We start from the raw sequence: 15,438 nt of genomic DNA on the forward strand, positions 1-15,438 counted from the left end.
TATTTTTCTTTATCAATAAAATAACTAAAGAGATAGATGATAGATAGATAGATAGATAGATAGATAGATAGATAGATAGATAGATAGATAAGATAAGATAGACAGATAGATAGATAGATAGATTTCAGAGAGGAAAGGAAAGGGAGAAAAGGAGAGACAAAAACATCAATGATGAGAGAGAATCATTGACTGACTGGCTGCCTCCTGCAAGCCCCTCACTGTGGATGGATCCCACAACCCAGGCATGTGCCCTGACTGGGGATCAAACTGTGACCTCCTGGTTCATAGGTTGATACTCAACCACTAAGCCATCCCGTCTGGCTAAAATTATATTTTTAAAATGAAAGGAACTCAGTTAACATAGCAGTCAGGATCTGTATAAGCACTCATTGAAAATGCGTATAGTTCATGTTGTTTATTTTTAAATGTGTTTATTGCTTTAACTTTGACAGTATATTTTTCTAATAAAATAACCAAATAAGTTCTGATTATTAAAATCTAAATTGAGGGGAAGGAAGACATGTTCTTTTGGGAAACATCTGGTTTTATGTTTCAAGTTTTTATTTTAAAGTGTAATATCTTTGTACTTTTACTCCTACGTGACATTATTTTTACAATCTCACCATGTGAAATATATTGCTTGGTGTGCCCTTGATGCTTTTTTCCTTAAAGGTTCTCTCATACTTACCTTCTGCAAAACTAGATGCTTAATCTCCATGTCCACCATTATTTGCCTGCTTTGTAGCCTTTCAGCCCTTGCTAGCCTCATAGGAGTTACAGGAGGCCATGGCTCGTTTTTGATGCTTATTTCTCACAGATCCACAATGATGATGGTGTATGGCTGAGACTGAATGATGAGACAATAAAGAAGTATGTTCCTAATATGAATGGTTACACTGAAGCCTGGTGCCTCTCTTTTAATCAACATCTTGGCAAGAGTCTTCTGGTCCCTATTGACGTAAGTAAAGGGTTATTTTTAAAAGCATTATAGGTGCACTCTGTCCTCATCACAGGACTTTAAGCTAATTAAGGCTTTTCAGTTCTGAGGTATACCACAACTAAATAACTTTTACTTTAAAAGTTCTTGAATTCTAGAGAGCTTCTATGTAATAAAGGTGGAGTTGGCAAGGCTGAGCACCTTAATACTATGATCCATCACAGGCAGAAAGTAATAAATGAAAACTGGGTCTGTTGAGTTCCTTTCAAAGAGGTGGGAATGAGAGTGGTTGCATTTTCTTTTATTTTAACTTTCTTATTCACACTACTGTTTGGAATGAATTCCGCACTAAATTTATGAATTCAGTATTATTATATACATTAAAAAATATGTATAATTATTTGTTTCTTATGTTGGCATTTTGTAATTAGTTCTCTGTGTTTTGTCTAAGTTTGAATGTTTCCTTCTTAGCTTATAATATTATGCTAAAATAAGATGGATTTTTAGACTTGTGGTGTTCCAGTGTTCTAGCTGAAGCTTGATCTTACTGTCTGAGAGAATTCATTGAACCTCTTTAATAAATGCATTAGAAAATTCACAAGATTGCTACATCACTAAATGTGATAGTAATCCACAACTCTTTATAATTTAAACATAAAAGTATGATTTTCTTTCTTTTCATCACAATCAAATGTATGTATTCCTTATGACACTGCGAATAAATAGCACTATTAAAATTTTATTTTTAAAAAACCTTAACATTTTAAACAGATGAATTTCTTACAAATCAATGTATAAAGTTAGTGTGATATCAAACCATTCAATATATTGTTTGTTTTTCTTCTTGGTAGTCCAGAGTAATCTTCTCCAATGGGGCAGTTATACATGATGATTCTTTGGAAAAGAAAATATAAGAACTTCTATTTATATTTATTGATCGAATTCTTTTTATATTTTATTTATGCTTTATAGTAGTACAGTGAGGAGAGATATATCTGTATATATTTTTACTAATAGGTCTGTTATTCAAAAAAATCTTGGAGTGTGTTGGCCTCCTGTTTTACTGAGGTTAAGCTAAAAAATGACAAATCTATAATTAAAATATAAAATTTTAAATAAATGAGATCTTCTTAAATTTTCCACTGATTTGTATCTGCAGGTAAAAATGAAAAGGATTTTGATCCTCTTGAAAAGAGGTACTTCTCTGAAAGAGAAACAAGAATTCTTTATCATCTATGGCTAATAGGTTGGCTTTAAATTGTTTGAAATAATTTTTCCATTATAGTAACCAAATATTCCTCAGGATTATGGAAATTATATTTTAAATGAATAACTGTAACCGCCATTTTATTTCTTCTGTTTAGAGCTTACTTTTAAAATTTTCACCAATTTAGACTTTTGTGTATTTAAGCCCCTAATAAGGCATTATCTTTACTACCTCCCCCATCCAAAATTGTTTTCCTAATTCCTTTGCTTGTTCATTTGAAGAGATGCTTTTGAGAGAGGAAGGCAGTCATAGGTAAAACAAGAGAATAAACAGGAGAAAGGAAGAGCAAGAAGTGCTGTGTGTTGAAGTTCTAAATGCCATGGTTCATTTTGGAACATTGATGTTCCGTTATTTGACGATTTGAAACCCCATCCAAAAGACATTTTTTAGTAGACAGTATTCTTGAGGCCAGAGAGAGAAGGGCAGTAACAAAGGTAAGAAAGAAAGCTAAATGGAGTGAGCCATACAGATATTGTTGTGGGTTTTCACTGGAATGTGAATGAGAAGGTTGTCACTGACTTACTTTAAAAAATCTTGATGTAGAATATTGGAGATAGAAAGTGAAATGAACTAAGCGGCTTTGGAATTTTCTGGTTTTTATGTTTAAGAATGACACGAGTTCTCTTTTCATGTAAATAATTCAGAGTGTTTAGTATCACTAAGAAGGCTGAGGTTTTTCTGGTTCCTTTATTTTAAAGATGGTAGCGACTTGAGATTTTTATAAATTGAAGACACCAGTAGGAAAGGGGTAAATTAAAGATGTACTGAAAAAGGAGGAGAAAATGGAATTAAGGCCATATTTGGAGAGGTGTTTCTGTGAAGGAGGAGGGGATGTATGTGGCAGTAGATATGTTTTTAGGGAAGGAGGGAAGACAGGGAGAGGTTGAAGGAGGATGCCATGATACTTCATAGACTAGAAGAGAGCAAGCCATCAGTTGGGATAGAAACAAATGAGTTATGTTAAAGGATTCAGAAATGTCATAATTTGGAATAATGTTTGATAGAAGTAGAAGAGGGATCTGACGTAGAAACTGCTTGTTTGGGGATTATTGGGCCACTAAGGACCCAGTGAGACCACTGGATCGATCCATTCTAGACGACCTTCCTCCCACATAGCCCTAAGTGTTCAGAATTAAAAGAGCCAAGAAAGCAGATTCTAGCACTAACTGGAATTATCCAGAGTGCTGTGACAGAAAAATAGGGTTGAAGAGGAATTTCAGATGGTGATGGAGGAGCAGTTGAGATCATCAGCTGGGATCTGGCCTAAGTTATAAATGTGAAAGGACAAATGGAGGGCCCAAGAGACTTGGGGGACTTAATACAATCCCAGAACAACATAGTGAGTGCACTGTAGTGAAAGAGTTGGAAGGATATAGGCAGTTTGTGTGTTAAAGTAGAATATTTTAATTTGACTTAATAGTTAGAACATTTTATTGAATGGATGGCCCATTAATGTGACCACACAAAGGTAGCTGAAGTGCAGTGAAAGTCATTGGAACTGCTTTAGTCTAAGAACTAACAGGCAAGGCAGCTGGATGATCATTCACATCGATAGGAAGACACACATGTGATGGCAACACTGTGACCTGGAAGGTTTAAGATAAAAGTGAGTTTGTTTACCATTACATACAGTATAAAGTTATGGGGCAAATGGGAATAGTTTGATATTGGATCAGGAAAAAGCACAGAGCAGTTTTGGTGTAAAAATAAGAGAAGAGGTAGATGATATAAGGGTTTTGTTTTTGTGTGGTGACTCAAGATGACAGGATACAGTGTAGCAAAATTAACTGGTCTAGGGCTCCAAACAGATCTAATATAAGGTTACTTCAATGCAGGTGTTAGATGAGGACCAACACAGAGTCAGAACCTGGCATCGGTAAGGACGGGCTTCTTTTCCAGGGTTTTGTCGTAGGGAATGAGGCAGGCAGGCCCTTATACAGTCAATAAGTTTTTAATGAGTACCTTACTCTACAATGCTAAACGTGGTAAGGCACAGGGGGAATAATGATATTTGCACAGAGGAAATAACAGTTCCATCTCATCCCCTAAAGCAGTGGTTCTCAACCTTGGCTGCACATTAGAATCACCTGGGAATCTTTTTAAAATCCTGATTTCTGGGCCTCATCCTCCGGAAATTCTGTATCTTTACTAATGATGAGGCCCAGAAATCAGGATTTTAAAAAGATTCCCAGGTGATTCTCATGTGCAGCCAAGGTTGAGAACCACTGCCTTAAAGGAACTAAAACAGCCAAATAAATGCATTGTATTACTTTTCCCTTTGCATCTCAAAACATTTACTTCTGGGAAAGCACTTTACACTATTTTTCCTTTTTACTTCAGTCCATTTGTAAATAAGTCAACTATAATTCTGGCTTATAATTGCAAAACACTGATAAATTAAAAAATGAAGAACCAATGTCACTAACTTAAGATGCAAAAGTACAGAAAAGTTGCCCTCAGCAATCTTTACATCTGCCCTTCAACCTGTTCTAGTTAAAAAATTTTTTCATTTACTTCAGTGTTTTTTCATATTTGGGTCCTGACTCAAACAAACTGTTGGGAAGAGTGTGGATAAGGATTGGAAATTTAAATAGTGCTTAAATACTTGATTAACTACTATTTCTTTAAAAAAGATGAACATAGTCATATTTAGAATAAGCTTTAAAGTTATTTTTGTTGCACTGTCTTGTTTATTTACTCATATTATAGAACTTTTCTTTTCATTGTAGATATGTACTTTAGCTAAATTTTAGCCACCTAGCAAGTTCTATTTAAACATCATTACTTTACTAAGAAACAGTGGCATCCTAACTTAGTTCAAATGGGACTTTAACTAAAGTTTTAGCATGTTATGTTCTAATTTAGAGATTAAATAGCATTAGACATTTGCATTATAACTAGGTATTTTAAAAATATTTTTAAGTAATGGAAAAAATAGGGATAAATATGAAGGATGCAGATTCTTTTCTGTGAGGTGCTCATGGTCTATTAGAACTTCTCGCCCTTTTGGATCATCGTGTGCAGTGTTCAATTTTACATCCTACAGTCTTTGTTTATGTTGTTTCATTTGTCCAGAATGCTTTTGCTCCCATTTTTTCCCCTAACCTTGCTAATATTTTCCTAGTTGACAGGGCTAAAAGTTTCCCTTGACATTTTTCTTCTCTGTAATTCCCAATAATTCTGTAGTTATTTATTAATTGTTCATTCAACAAATATTTATTGGGTCCTAATTATGTGCCAAACACTAAGCTGAGAAGTAGGTGTTGGGTGGAGAGGCAGAGGAGAGGGATACAAAATAAATAAGATGTAGTAAAGTTTTTGTTCTTGAGGTACTCGCTATCTGGTGTGATAGACATACTATATTCAATAATGAAGTTGCATTTTGATAAGTTTTAAAATGGCTTCACTTAGGAGGACATTTGAAGAGGTCTTAAAGAAAAGTTGCCAAGAAAAAGAGAAGGAATTTCTAGACATAGACTCAAATTCCAAATTTATGGAGGTATACTATGTTTGGGAACTGATAGTTTATATGAATGAAGCAATGAACTGGGGAAGGAAAGCGTGTAAGTACTAGGAAAATTAGGTTTCCCTCTCCCTTCTCAGGTAGCACTTAGTCTGTAAAAGTAGAAAGGCCTTACTTCTCTTTCCAACTACCCATAATGTTGTTTTCTTTTTTCTTGCCTTGAGCTCATTTGTATTTATATACCTTTTATTTCTGTTAAGGACTCACAAGGGTCCCTTCTTACTCATATTTGTTTCTTCCCAGTGTTAAGTATTACACATTTTGCTCATGGAAGGCTTTCAGTGTTTGTTGAATACTAAATTTGATTTCTTGGTATTTGGTATGATCATACTGTTTTAAAGAATTCCTAACATATATGCTCTTTATCTTAATTCTCTCACTTAATTCTGTGTGATTTTGTGATGTTAAGTATTTTAACATTCTCATTTTTTTATGATAAAAGGTAGCTCCTCCCCCAAGATCACAAGTAGAAAGTAGTGGAGCTACTAGAACCCCAGTTGATGTGATTAAAGCCCATGCTTTTATGTATAGTCTACCTTAATCTAGTAAAGAGAAAAGGATAAATATAGTTATAAAGAGATAAAGTAAATATACCTATAAAAATCATATTACTTGCCGAAACCGGTTTGGCTCAGTGGATAGAGCGTCGGCCTGCAGACTGAAAGGTCCCAGGTTTGATTCCGGTCAAGGGCATGTACCTGGGTTGCGGGCACATCCCCAGTAGGAGATGTGCAGGAGGCAACTGATCGATGTTTCTCTCTCATCGATGTTTCTAACTCTCTATCTCTCTCCTTCTTCTCTGTAAAAAAATCAATAAAATATATATTAAAAAAAATCATATTACTTTTATTACATCTCCCAAATTAAATAAATATGAATATTCATGACCTTAATAGTTGAATAAGGACTGTGATATATGTTGAAGGTGACATGGATGAGTTTGAGAAGGCAAATTAAAATTGTGAACATTTGGAAACTACAAAGTGTGAACTAGTAGAATGTTTCATCAAGGAAAATCTAAGTAAAAAGAAGAGAGAATTTGTTAAGCACATGACATGGGAGATATTTGACTGCCTAGGACTAGAACTTAAATTTTTGGAAAACCATTTTACTTCTAGGATAAGGAGATATTTAGTGATTTGAAACTTAGAGGCACAATTCTATGGATACTTAGTCAAAAATGAAGTATCGCAACATTATGAAGTAAGTTGAATAGTAGAGAAAGTTTATATCAAGGAAAGTAGATGGTACCTCATTAGAAGTGTTGTAAGATATCTTCATAAAGTCCATATTACCTGAATTCTTGCAGAAGCAACACTAGTCTCTGAACATCTCCATGCATTATTTATATAAACCACCTCTTACCTGCTTAAGCCAAATGGAGTTCAAATATGGAAAGTAGGTTGATTTTTTTCCAAAATTGAGGGCCCTGAAGATTTGAAGGAGAAATGAAGGGAAAATATTTGGTAGTCTCTCTTAGAGTATTACCCAGGGTAATTGGTAAAATTAGAAAATGTTTCTGGCATTTTATGTTCAGTTTCATGCTTTTGGGATACCTACTGGTGTCTGATAGTCACAGCTTCCAGCATACACCAAGTTTCTTGGTTTGTTTTGTTAATAGGTCTGTGTGTATGTGTATGCGTAACCTGTTTTTCAATCTTAGTAAATTATAAATATTTACTCAATGTAGCATTAGTAAATGTGCTGTCCTTGATGATTATTTATTATCTTTTTTTTTTTGCATGAGCATTTGACATGTTTGGTCATGTATTTTCACCATGAAAATTTTTCACTTATTTGATCTCTTCCATGCCTTGAAAGATTATCAGCTTAAAGTTGCGATTTGGTAATCATTAATTTACTTAGGTTTTTAATATGCTTTACTTTTCTTCACACAACTCTTTTTGCCTTTAAAATAATCTTTGAGAATAAAATGATTTAGATCTTTGTAGCTATATGTGTGTATATATACATGCATATATACTAAACTTTCCTAAATATTCAAAAGAACACTTTGCAAGTACATTTTATTTTTAAACTCCAGCTTTCTATTTGGTAAATCTTTTATTTCTAATAAATGCAATTTTGTCAGGTCACTACATTTTGAAAATAACCTTAATACTCTTATAGTAAACCACTGCAGACTAAGAATTTTCTATAAATGCAGAACAAAGGCAAAAAAAAGTGTGAAATTTGAATCCACACATAATTAACATGTATAAAATAGAATTTTATTCACAATATATAACTGTGATTAGCAGTTACATGACTTTGACATATCCTTGTACATATTAACTCATGTACTCAGACTTAGAAAATACTTGTTTGCACTTTGAAATTTAAAAAAAAGGTGCAAGCTTTAAATATTGTCGGTCGCCACATTGCTTCTTTATAACTAACTCCATCGGCATTACTTTTCACATTATTTTAATACTAAAAAAAATTAAGCTAAAAAATAAAAAATGCTTTAAAAACTCTTGATGCTGTTTTGTCAACAATCTGCAACACCATTCCCTGTGAAGGAGAAAAACCACTGAGCAAACATTTCACAAATTCTTATATAGTACATGGATGAATTAGTAAGGGCATTTCTCCCCCCCCCCAAAAAACCCCGCCAAAAAAAAAACACCCACACAAACAAACAAAAAAACAAACAAAGAACATCATTTCAAAATGCTTTGAAACATGTTTCCAATTCACCTAAAGAGAAAGGACCCTATCCTTTATCCATTTTTAAATGTGGAAGGGGATTTGGTTTGGGGGTTTGATTTTGTTTTATATTTATTTGTAGGTATATTCTTAGAAACTCGTTTTTCTGGCTTTTATGTGTCTTATATTTATGAATTAGCATATATGTATGTATATGGGTGTGTGTCTATGTCTGCCTATACACATATATACATGAGGAAATTACAGAACTAGAGCATACTAAATAAAATCTTGTTATCTAAAATGGTTTATAATTGGATGGGAATTATATTCTTTCCTTTGTGTTGCAGTCTTGGATGATGACAGCTTTTATTAACATTTTGAATGTCCTCATTTTCTCCACAATAACCATTTATCACAGTATTTACATAAGCAGTAAAATCGTATAATTACCACTCACTGGGAAGATTTTAATTTAGATCAGATAAATACAATAGAATGATATATCTATGTAAAATGTATATCATTGTGAAAATATTTCTTCTGGGACTATGCTGGTTTAACAAAATATTTTTAGACTTTTACATAGTGACTAAATGATCTGTCTATTTCCTAAACTTTGAAATGGAGAAAACTTGGCCTGTCTTTTGATAAAAGATTCAGATTGTGTGTTTTTCTCTATGCTTGCTTAACAAAATTTGCTAACGGCTTTCAATAACATTTCCAAATGATTTTTTCCATTTATAGAAGACAGAAAAATTACTTAAGATTTTTTTATTTATTTACTTTTTGGGGGGGTATTTTAAGAGGTGATAACTAGTTCACATATACTACATGCCATTATTATTCATAGTAATAGTTGCACTATCTATGCAATCTGTATTCACATTTTCTTTATAAAACTGCACTGTTTTCTGTCATGAAACAAATCTGGTTATTTTGGAACAGATAAGTTGTCAGATAAGGGGTTTTAAGGTTTCCTTCTTGAATTGATGGTGTTAAGCTTTCAGTCAATTTTAGTAAATGGCATGACACACTATATCCATGGAAAGCTTTTGACAAAACTTATTTATCAGAATTTCCTTGATGTATGGTTTACTCAGGTGGCTTCAGTTTCCCTTTAATAAAATAATATTTCAGTGCTGGTGCTGGAGTACAGAACAATGTTGTTACTGTGAATGCATCTTCTGCAGCTGATATCCTGTTCCCTTTCTTTGTTGATATTTTTCTTTCTTAAACTTTGTTGCTCAGAATATCTTTAATGCTAGCCAAGGAGTCAGGGATTTGGACGTATTTTCATGGACTTCCAAAGCTTTTTCCCCCCAGGTGAGTTAACTGTAAGGAACAATCATATATTATTCAGGTATTTCAGCATGTATAACAAATTTACATGATATCCTTTGAAGTCTTTGCTTAAAATTAATAATTTTTTTAACCAAAAAAGACCTATACAAAGTGCTGCAGTTGAGTTTCCCCTGTAACCCTTTCCCCTCTACTTCTCCCAGAGAGTGTATTATTAGTTTAAGTTAAACTTTTACATGACTTCAAATTCATTGTTTAATTTTATAACCAGTTTCTCCCACAATTACATCCAAGTCTAGCTTTTTCAGAACCAGCTTATTTAGGTGGGAGAAACTTGACCCTATGGTTCTGTTTTTTTCCTATTCTTTCACAATGCCTTCTTGAATGTTTATCTGAGAATGGGGAGGGACTACAAATCATATTCTGGTACCAGTCTTATTTTACTGTGTTGAATTAAACATGTACTTTAGGATTGCTTGAGAGTGAAAAGCACAGTTCTGACTTTATGTCTGTCAGTTCTTTTTATACTGTTTAGTATTGAAAAGTTGGATAGACTTTGTGTTACATTTATTAAGTAATATAGTTTATTCAATTAGGTATTTTAATAAAAGTTCTCATATATTACCTTTCAGTGAATAACTTGCAAATATTATTAGTTTTTGCCAACACACCTCTCATTGTTACCCTGAATAACCAAAAGTTGGAAATACTATTATACTTATAATAAAACGCTCCAGATGTATCATTAAATACCAATGAGATTATTTTTTCTCTAAATCTATTAATATTTGCTTGTGATTTTTGATCTTATACTATGTAATTTTTTAACTTCAGTTGTAATAAGGACTAACTTGCCTTTATCCAACTTTGAAATAGCATGATGTATTTACTAAAATTGATCACCAACAACAAAACGTTTTTAAATGTTTACTGAAATCCTTGTGAGTGCAATAGCACAATTTAAACTTTAGACCCTACTCTCAATTCATGAGTGCTCTTTGTATTCATATTGAAGTGTTTGCAAGTATACATGCATGGGTATATAAAATGGATATTTTAAGCTTATTTTAGATTGTGAATCTAGTCTGAATTTTTCAAGTAAAATTCTCATTTCCATTAAATTGCCAATATATAGCTAAAAATTTTAGGATAAGTAAAGTATGATAATTATAGTAAATGTAAATAAATATTGTCCATAGTGCATATTTGCACAAAGTAATAATTATTAATCACCACAATGATATATACAAAATATAATGTGAAGGTTGCTAGTTGCTCTAAAATTTTCCCTGCCCAAACATACTGAATTAAAGCCACAAGTACACAGAATTATTGAATCTATATTTTTTTTAACCTCAGGATTTTATTTTTTATTTCCTACTACATAATGAACATATTTACATACCTCTTAATATGAGACTATTTATAGTGATAGAGCTAATTAATAATATTTTATCTTGTATAATGTGTTACTGTTTTTTTATTTTATTCTAACATTACTAAATATTAATTCTTTAAAAAGTTGATTTTTTAAATCCTCATCCAAGGATATGTTTATTGATTTAGAAAGAGAGGAAGAAGAGAGAGAGAGAGAGAGAAAGAGAGAGAGAGAGAGAGAGAGAGAGAGAGAGAGAGAGAGAGAGAAAAGCATAGATGTGAGAGAAACATTGATCAGTTGCCTCCCATATATGTGCCCTGACTAGGAATGGAACCTGCAACTTTTTGGTGTATGGGATGATGCTCTAACCAACTGAGCCACCCAGCCAGGGCTGATGCTCTAACCAACTGAGCCACCCAGCCAGGGCTACTAAATATTAATTTTAACTTCATGTTTGAGTAAGTATCTCATTATGATAATCTTTTACTGACTTTCTATATAGAGCAATTTGTAGAGTGCATATTACTGTATTTAAGATTGTAGTTTAAATCTGTTTTAAAGAAGTAATGATGAAAATGGAAGAATTCTTGGTGTGGAACTTTGATTTACATTTAGTTGGGAGAACAAAAAATATGGGAAAGTTGTTATTCCTCTTCATTGCATTTACATAAGGAACAATTCATCACAGCACAGTCAACAGAAAATTTAGGGCATGTTCTTTTCTTTCATTGTGGAAATGACTCTTTCATATCCAAATGCATTATATCTATGTAAAAATGCCTCTTTAATGTTAATCTGTCCTCTTTACTAAAAGTATAATTATTTTCTAAAAGTCCTCTTTACTAAAAGTATAATTAATAATGGTCTAATCTAGCAAGACATTTTTATTTATACTATATTAAGAAGTATGAGTTGTTAAAATCTTATAAACATTCTTATTTCATTCATAACTAGTAAATATTAGCATGTAGGTATATTTTATGTACATTTCATCATTGTTATCTCTGTTTATAGCTAAGTCTCCAGAGCCTTCGCACTTATTTTCTCTATTTTTAAATAATTATTACAGACAAAAATGGAAGGAAATGAATATTTAGGTTTTTAACCCATACCAACATACAGTAATGCAGTAATAATGATTCAAAATTATTCAGCAATGGTTCACATAGTAAATTATTTTTGTTTCTCCTACTGTTAAATATTTTATTAAAAGAAAAATCAAGTACTATTATAGTTCTCAAATTGTGGTATGGTAGTCAAAAGTCTGGGGTTCAATAGCTGTTCTGCTATATTTTCTTCAACTTTATTTTAATTATTATTTAGCATTGAAAAACTGAATGACTCTTTAATGGTAGTATTGACTAATACTTCAGTTATCTTTGTTTGTATATTCTCTTTCTTAATTGACAGTACCTGCATTATAGAATTGTTGTGAAAGCTATTAATAAGAATATGTTGCAAGTGATAATAGATTGTATTTTGTTTATTTTCTTTTCCTATTCAAATTTTCAGGAACCTAAAACTAATACTGATGACTTTTTCAAAGACATAAACTCCTGCTGTCCACAGGAAGCAACAATGCAAGAACAAGATATGCCATTCTTGCGAGGAGGTCCGGGCATGTACAAGGTAGTAAAGACGGGACCTTCCGGCCACAACATCAGAAGCTGCCCTAACCTTAGAGGTATCCCAATTGGAATGTTAGTTCTGGGAAACAAAGTCAAAGCAGTGGGAGAGGTATGGATTCTTGTAGCTTCATGACTTTAAGATATTCATTTTTAATGTAATACAACCAAAGCATCTCTTTTTTCCAAAGGTTGCCATTTCCATCCCAGGTTTTTTAATGCTAATGTTATTTATCTTTATTTGTATTGGAAATACTAATGTAATTTTTCTGTGCTTTTCTAATAATTTTGTTCTCATAATTATCCTTGTGAAAACAATATTTATATTAACAAAATGATGTGTCTGTATATATAAGTGTTTGGTATTACATATATCTTTTTATTATTATAAATGTACTATACTGTCATGGATTAACAGCACTTTAAAATATTTGCTATGGATCAGTATGGAGATGTGATATATACAAGAGGTTTCAGTTCTTTGTTCCCATTCATGTGTCTTACTGAAGTCCTGAGCAAATAAAATTACCATTTCATCAACTGTGGCATTTGCCTCAGATGATGAGCTTGAAGATGTAGTGTGTCATGCTATTTCTTAGTGTCAGGGTCATTTTCAAGTTGCATTATAGGCACTACCAACCTAAATAATGGAGTATGTTGTGTTATGACATTTTAGGTGTCTAAAAAAAGAGCCATGTGTTTTTGGATAACACTTAAAATTATTTAGGGATTATCCTTGTGCCTTAAAAATTATTTTAACAAGTCATAAATAAGCAGTATTTTACATAACTTTTATTGATTTTTGTCTTACCTTGGGCAGTGGTTTTAATTTCAGAAACTAATTTCATGGTAGATATTCATTGCAATGATTGCACTATTCAAACTCTTAAACTTTTGCTGCTTTTCAGCCTGAATGCCCTGAAAGAATCAAGCCAATCAATCATGCTTTTTGTTATGTGCTAGGTAACCAATTCTGAAGGTACATGGGTGCAGCTGGATAAGAACAGCATGGTAGAGTTCTGTGAGAGTGATGAAGGAGAGGCATGGTCCTTAGCTAGAGACAGAGGCGGAAACCAGTACCTCCGACATGAAGATGGCAAGTTGGCTTACATTTGTGATTTATTCTGATTAACCTTTGAAAGCAGAAGTTTAAAGTGTATTTCTTTTATCATAAAGAGCTTTTCACGTGTTTATTTTTTTTAAAATATATTTTATTGATTTTTTTACAGAGAGGAAGGGAGAGGGATAGAGAGTTAGAAACATCGATGAGAGAGAAACATCGATCAGCTGCCTCCTGCACACTCCCTACTGGGGATGTGCCGCAACCAAGGTACATGCCCTTGACCGGAATCGAACCTGGGACCCTTGAGTCCGCAGGCTGACGCTCTACCCACTGAGCCAAACCGGTTAGGGCTCGTGTGTTTATTTTTTTTAAGTAAAAGCAAAGCTAAGCATAATAAAATCTTGCAATTGTTAATATTTATTTGTAAAATACATGGGTACTAAATGAATGCACATCAAAGAAGAGAATTAAAAGAAAATGTAGAACATATGAATCCATCTCTGTAAGAAATGCTTTTCATTAATATGAATTTGTGAGATCATTCTTCTGTGCCAGTCCAGGACTGAATTTACCCTTCCTACCACTAAATGGAAGTTTGGTTCTCAAACCATCAATCATAGCACTTCTCCCAGGCAGTTTCATTTGATTGAATTTTGTCTCAGGAAAAAACATTGAATAAATGCAAAGCATCTTCTGGGGGTTTCCTATTTTGTTGTTAGAGTTTCAACTTGAAACTTCATTTACCTTTTTCAACAGTGATCTCATTTAATAAAATATTTTCCATTTTGTCTCCCTTTCTATTCACATGGTGGAAAAACTTGTTCTTCAGAGTTCAGACCACACTGATCTGACAGAGTCAAGAATTCCCTCAGTGTTCCCAAAGAACTGTATTCACCACTGGAGCAAAACTGATACTATATTGAAGTTAATTTTTACTTCTGCATACCCAGATTGTTCCTATGGACAGGCGCAGAGTTTTTTGCTCACTAAGTTTATAACTTTAAGTTGAGTCACAAAAATATTATTAAGGACATCAAAATAAATGGGTAAATTAAGCATATACTTTTCTACCAAATCCCAAAAATATAGAATAATGTCACATAGATAATACTATATGCTTTTTTATCTAAGAAAGAATAAACGTAAAATATTCATTATCCAAGAGGCAATATGGCCATAAATATAAATTCAAAAAAGTTTTGAAACCTGCTTGAATGATAGAGTACATTTAGATGTATTAGAATTATAAATAAAACATTCCCCCTTTTTTCCACAATAAGCCTTTGAGATAGGTTATATAATCTTCATTTTACTGGTAAGGAAACTAAAACTCATAAAATTTAAAATTACTTGCCTACGGTTATACAACTGGATAGATGGCAGATATAAGACTTGAGCCAGAATCTTCATTTCTGTTTCAAAATCTGTGCTCATTACACCATACCTACTGTATCAGTAATTCATTGAACGCAGGGAGAGGTCAATGGGGAAAAAAGGAGACATATGTAATACTTTAAACAATAAAGAATTTAAGTAAAAAATAATAATTCATTGAACATTATTTGGGAACCTACTCCCTTGTCTTTACAGATAAATTTTTCTTAGAGATGATGTGGTCATAAAATGTTGACATGGTAGAACTATTTTGAAAAAGAAAAAGTCTCCATTTGATGTAAATCTGACATTTTACAAAA

General features: G+C 32.7%; 1 protein-coding gene across 1 annotated transcript in view; it reads left to right on the forward strand.

Moving 5' to 3' along the window:
* The window catches only part of MYCBP2 (MYC binding protein 2, E3 ubiquitin protein ligase), a 275,789-nt gene that overhangs the window by 186,312 nt on the left and 74,039 nt on the right, over positions 1 to 15,438 (forward strand). The window contains exons 52-54 of the mRNA XM_023751731.1: positions 818 to 958; positions 12,569 to 12,793; positions 13,645 to 13,777. Of these exons, the coding sequence (XP_023607499.1) occupies positions 818 to 958; positions 12,569 to 12,793; positions 13,645 to 13,777 (499 nt within the window). The remainder of the gene's footprint in view (positions 1 to 817; positions 959 to 12,568; positions 12,794 to 13,644; positions 13,778 to 15,438) is intronic.

Source organism: Myotis lucifugus, unplaced genomic scaffold, assembly GCF_000147115.1.
Source record: "Myotis lucifugus unplaced genomic scaffold, Myoluc2.0 scaffold_24, whole genome shotgun sequence".
Lineage (NCBI taxonomy): Eukaryota > Metazoa > Chordata > Mammalia > Chiroptera > Vespertilionidae > Myotis > Myotis lucifugus.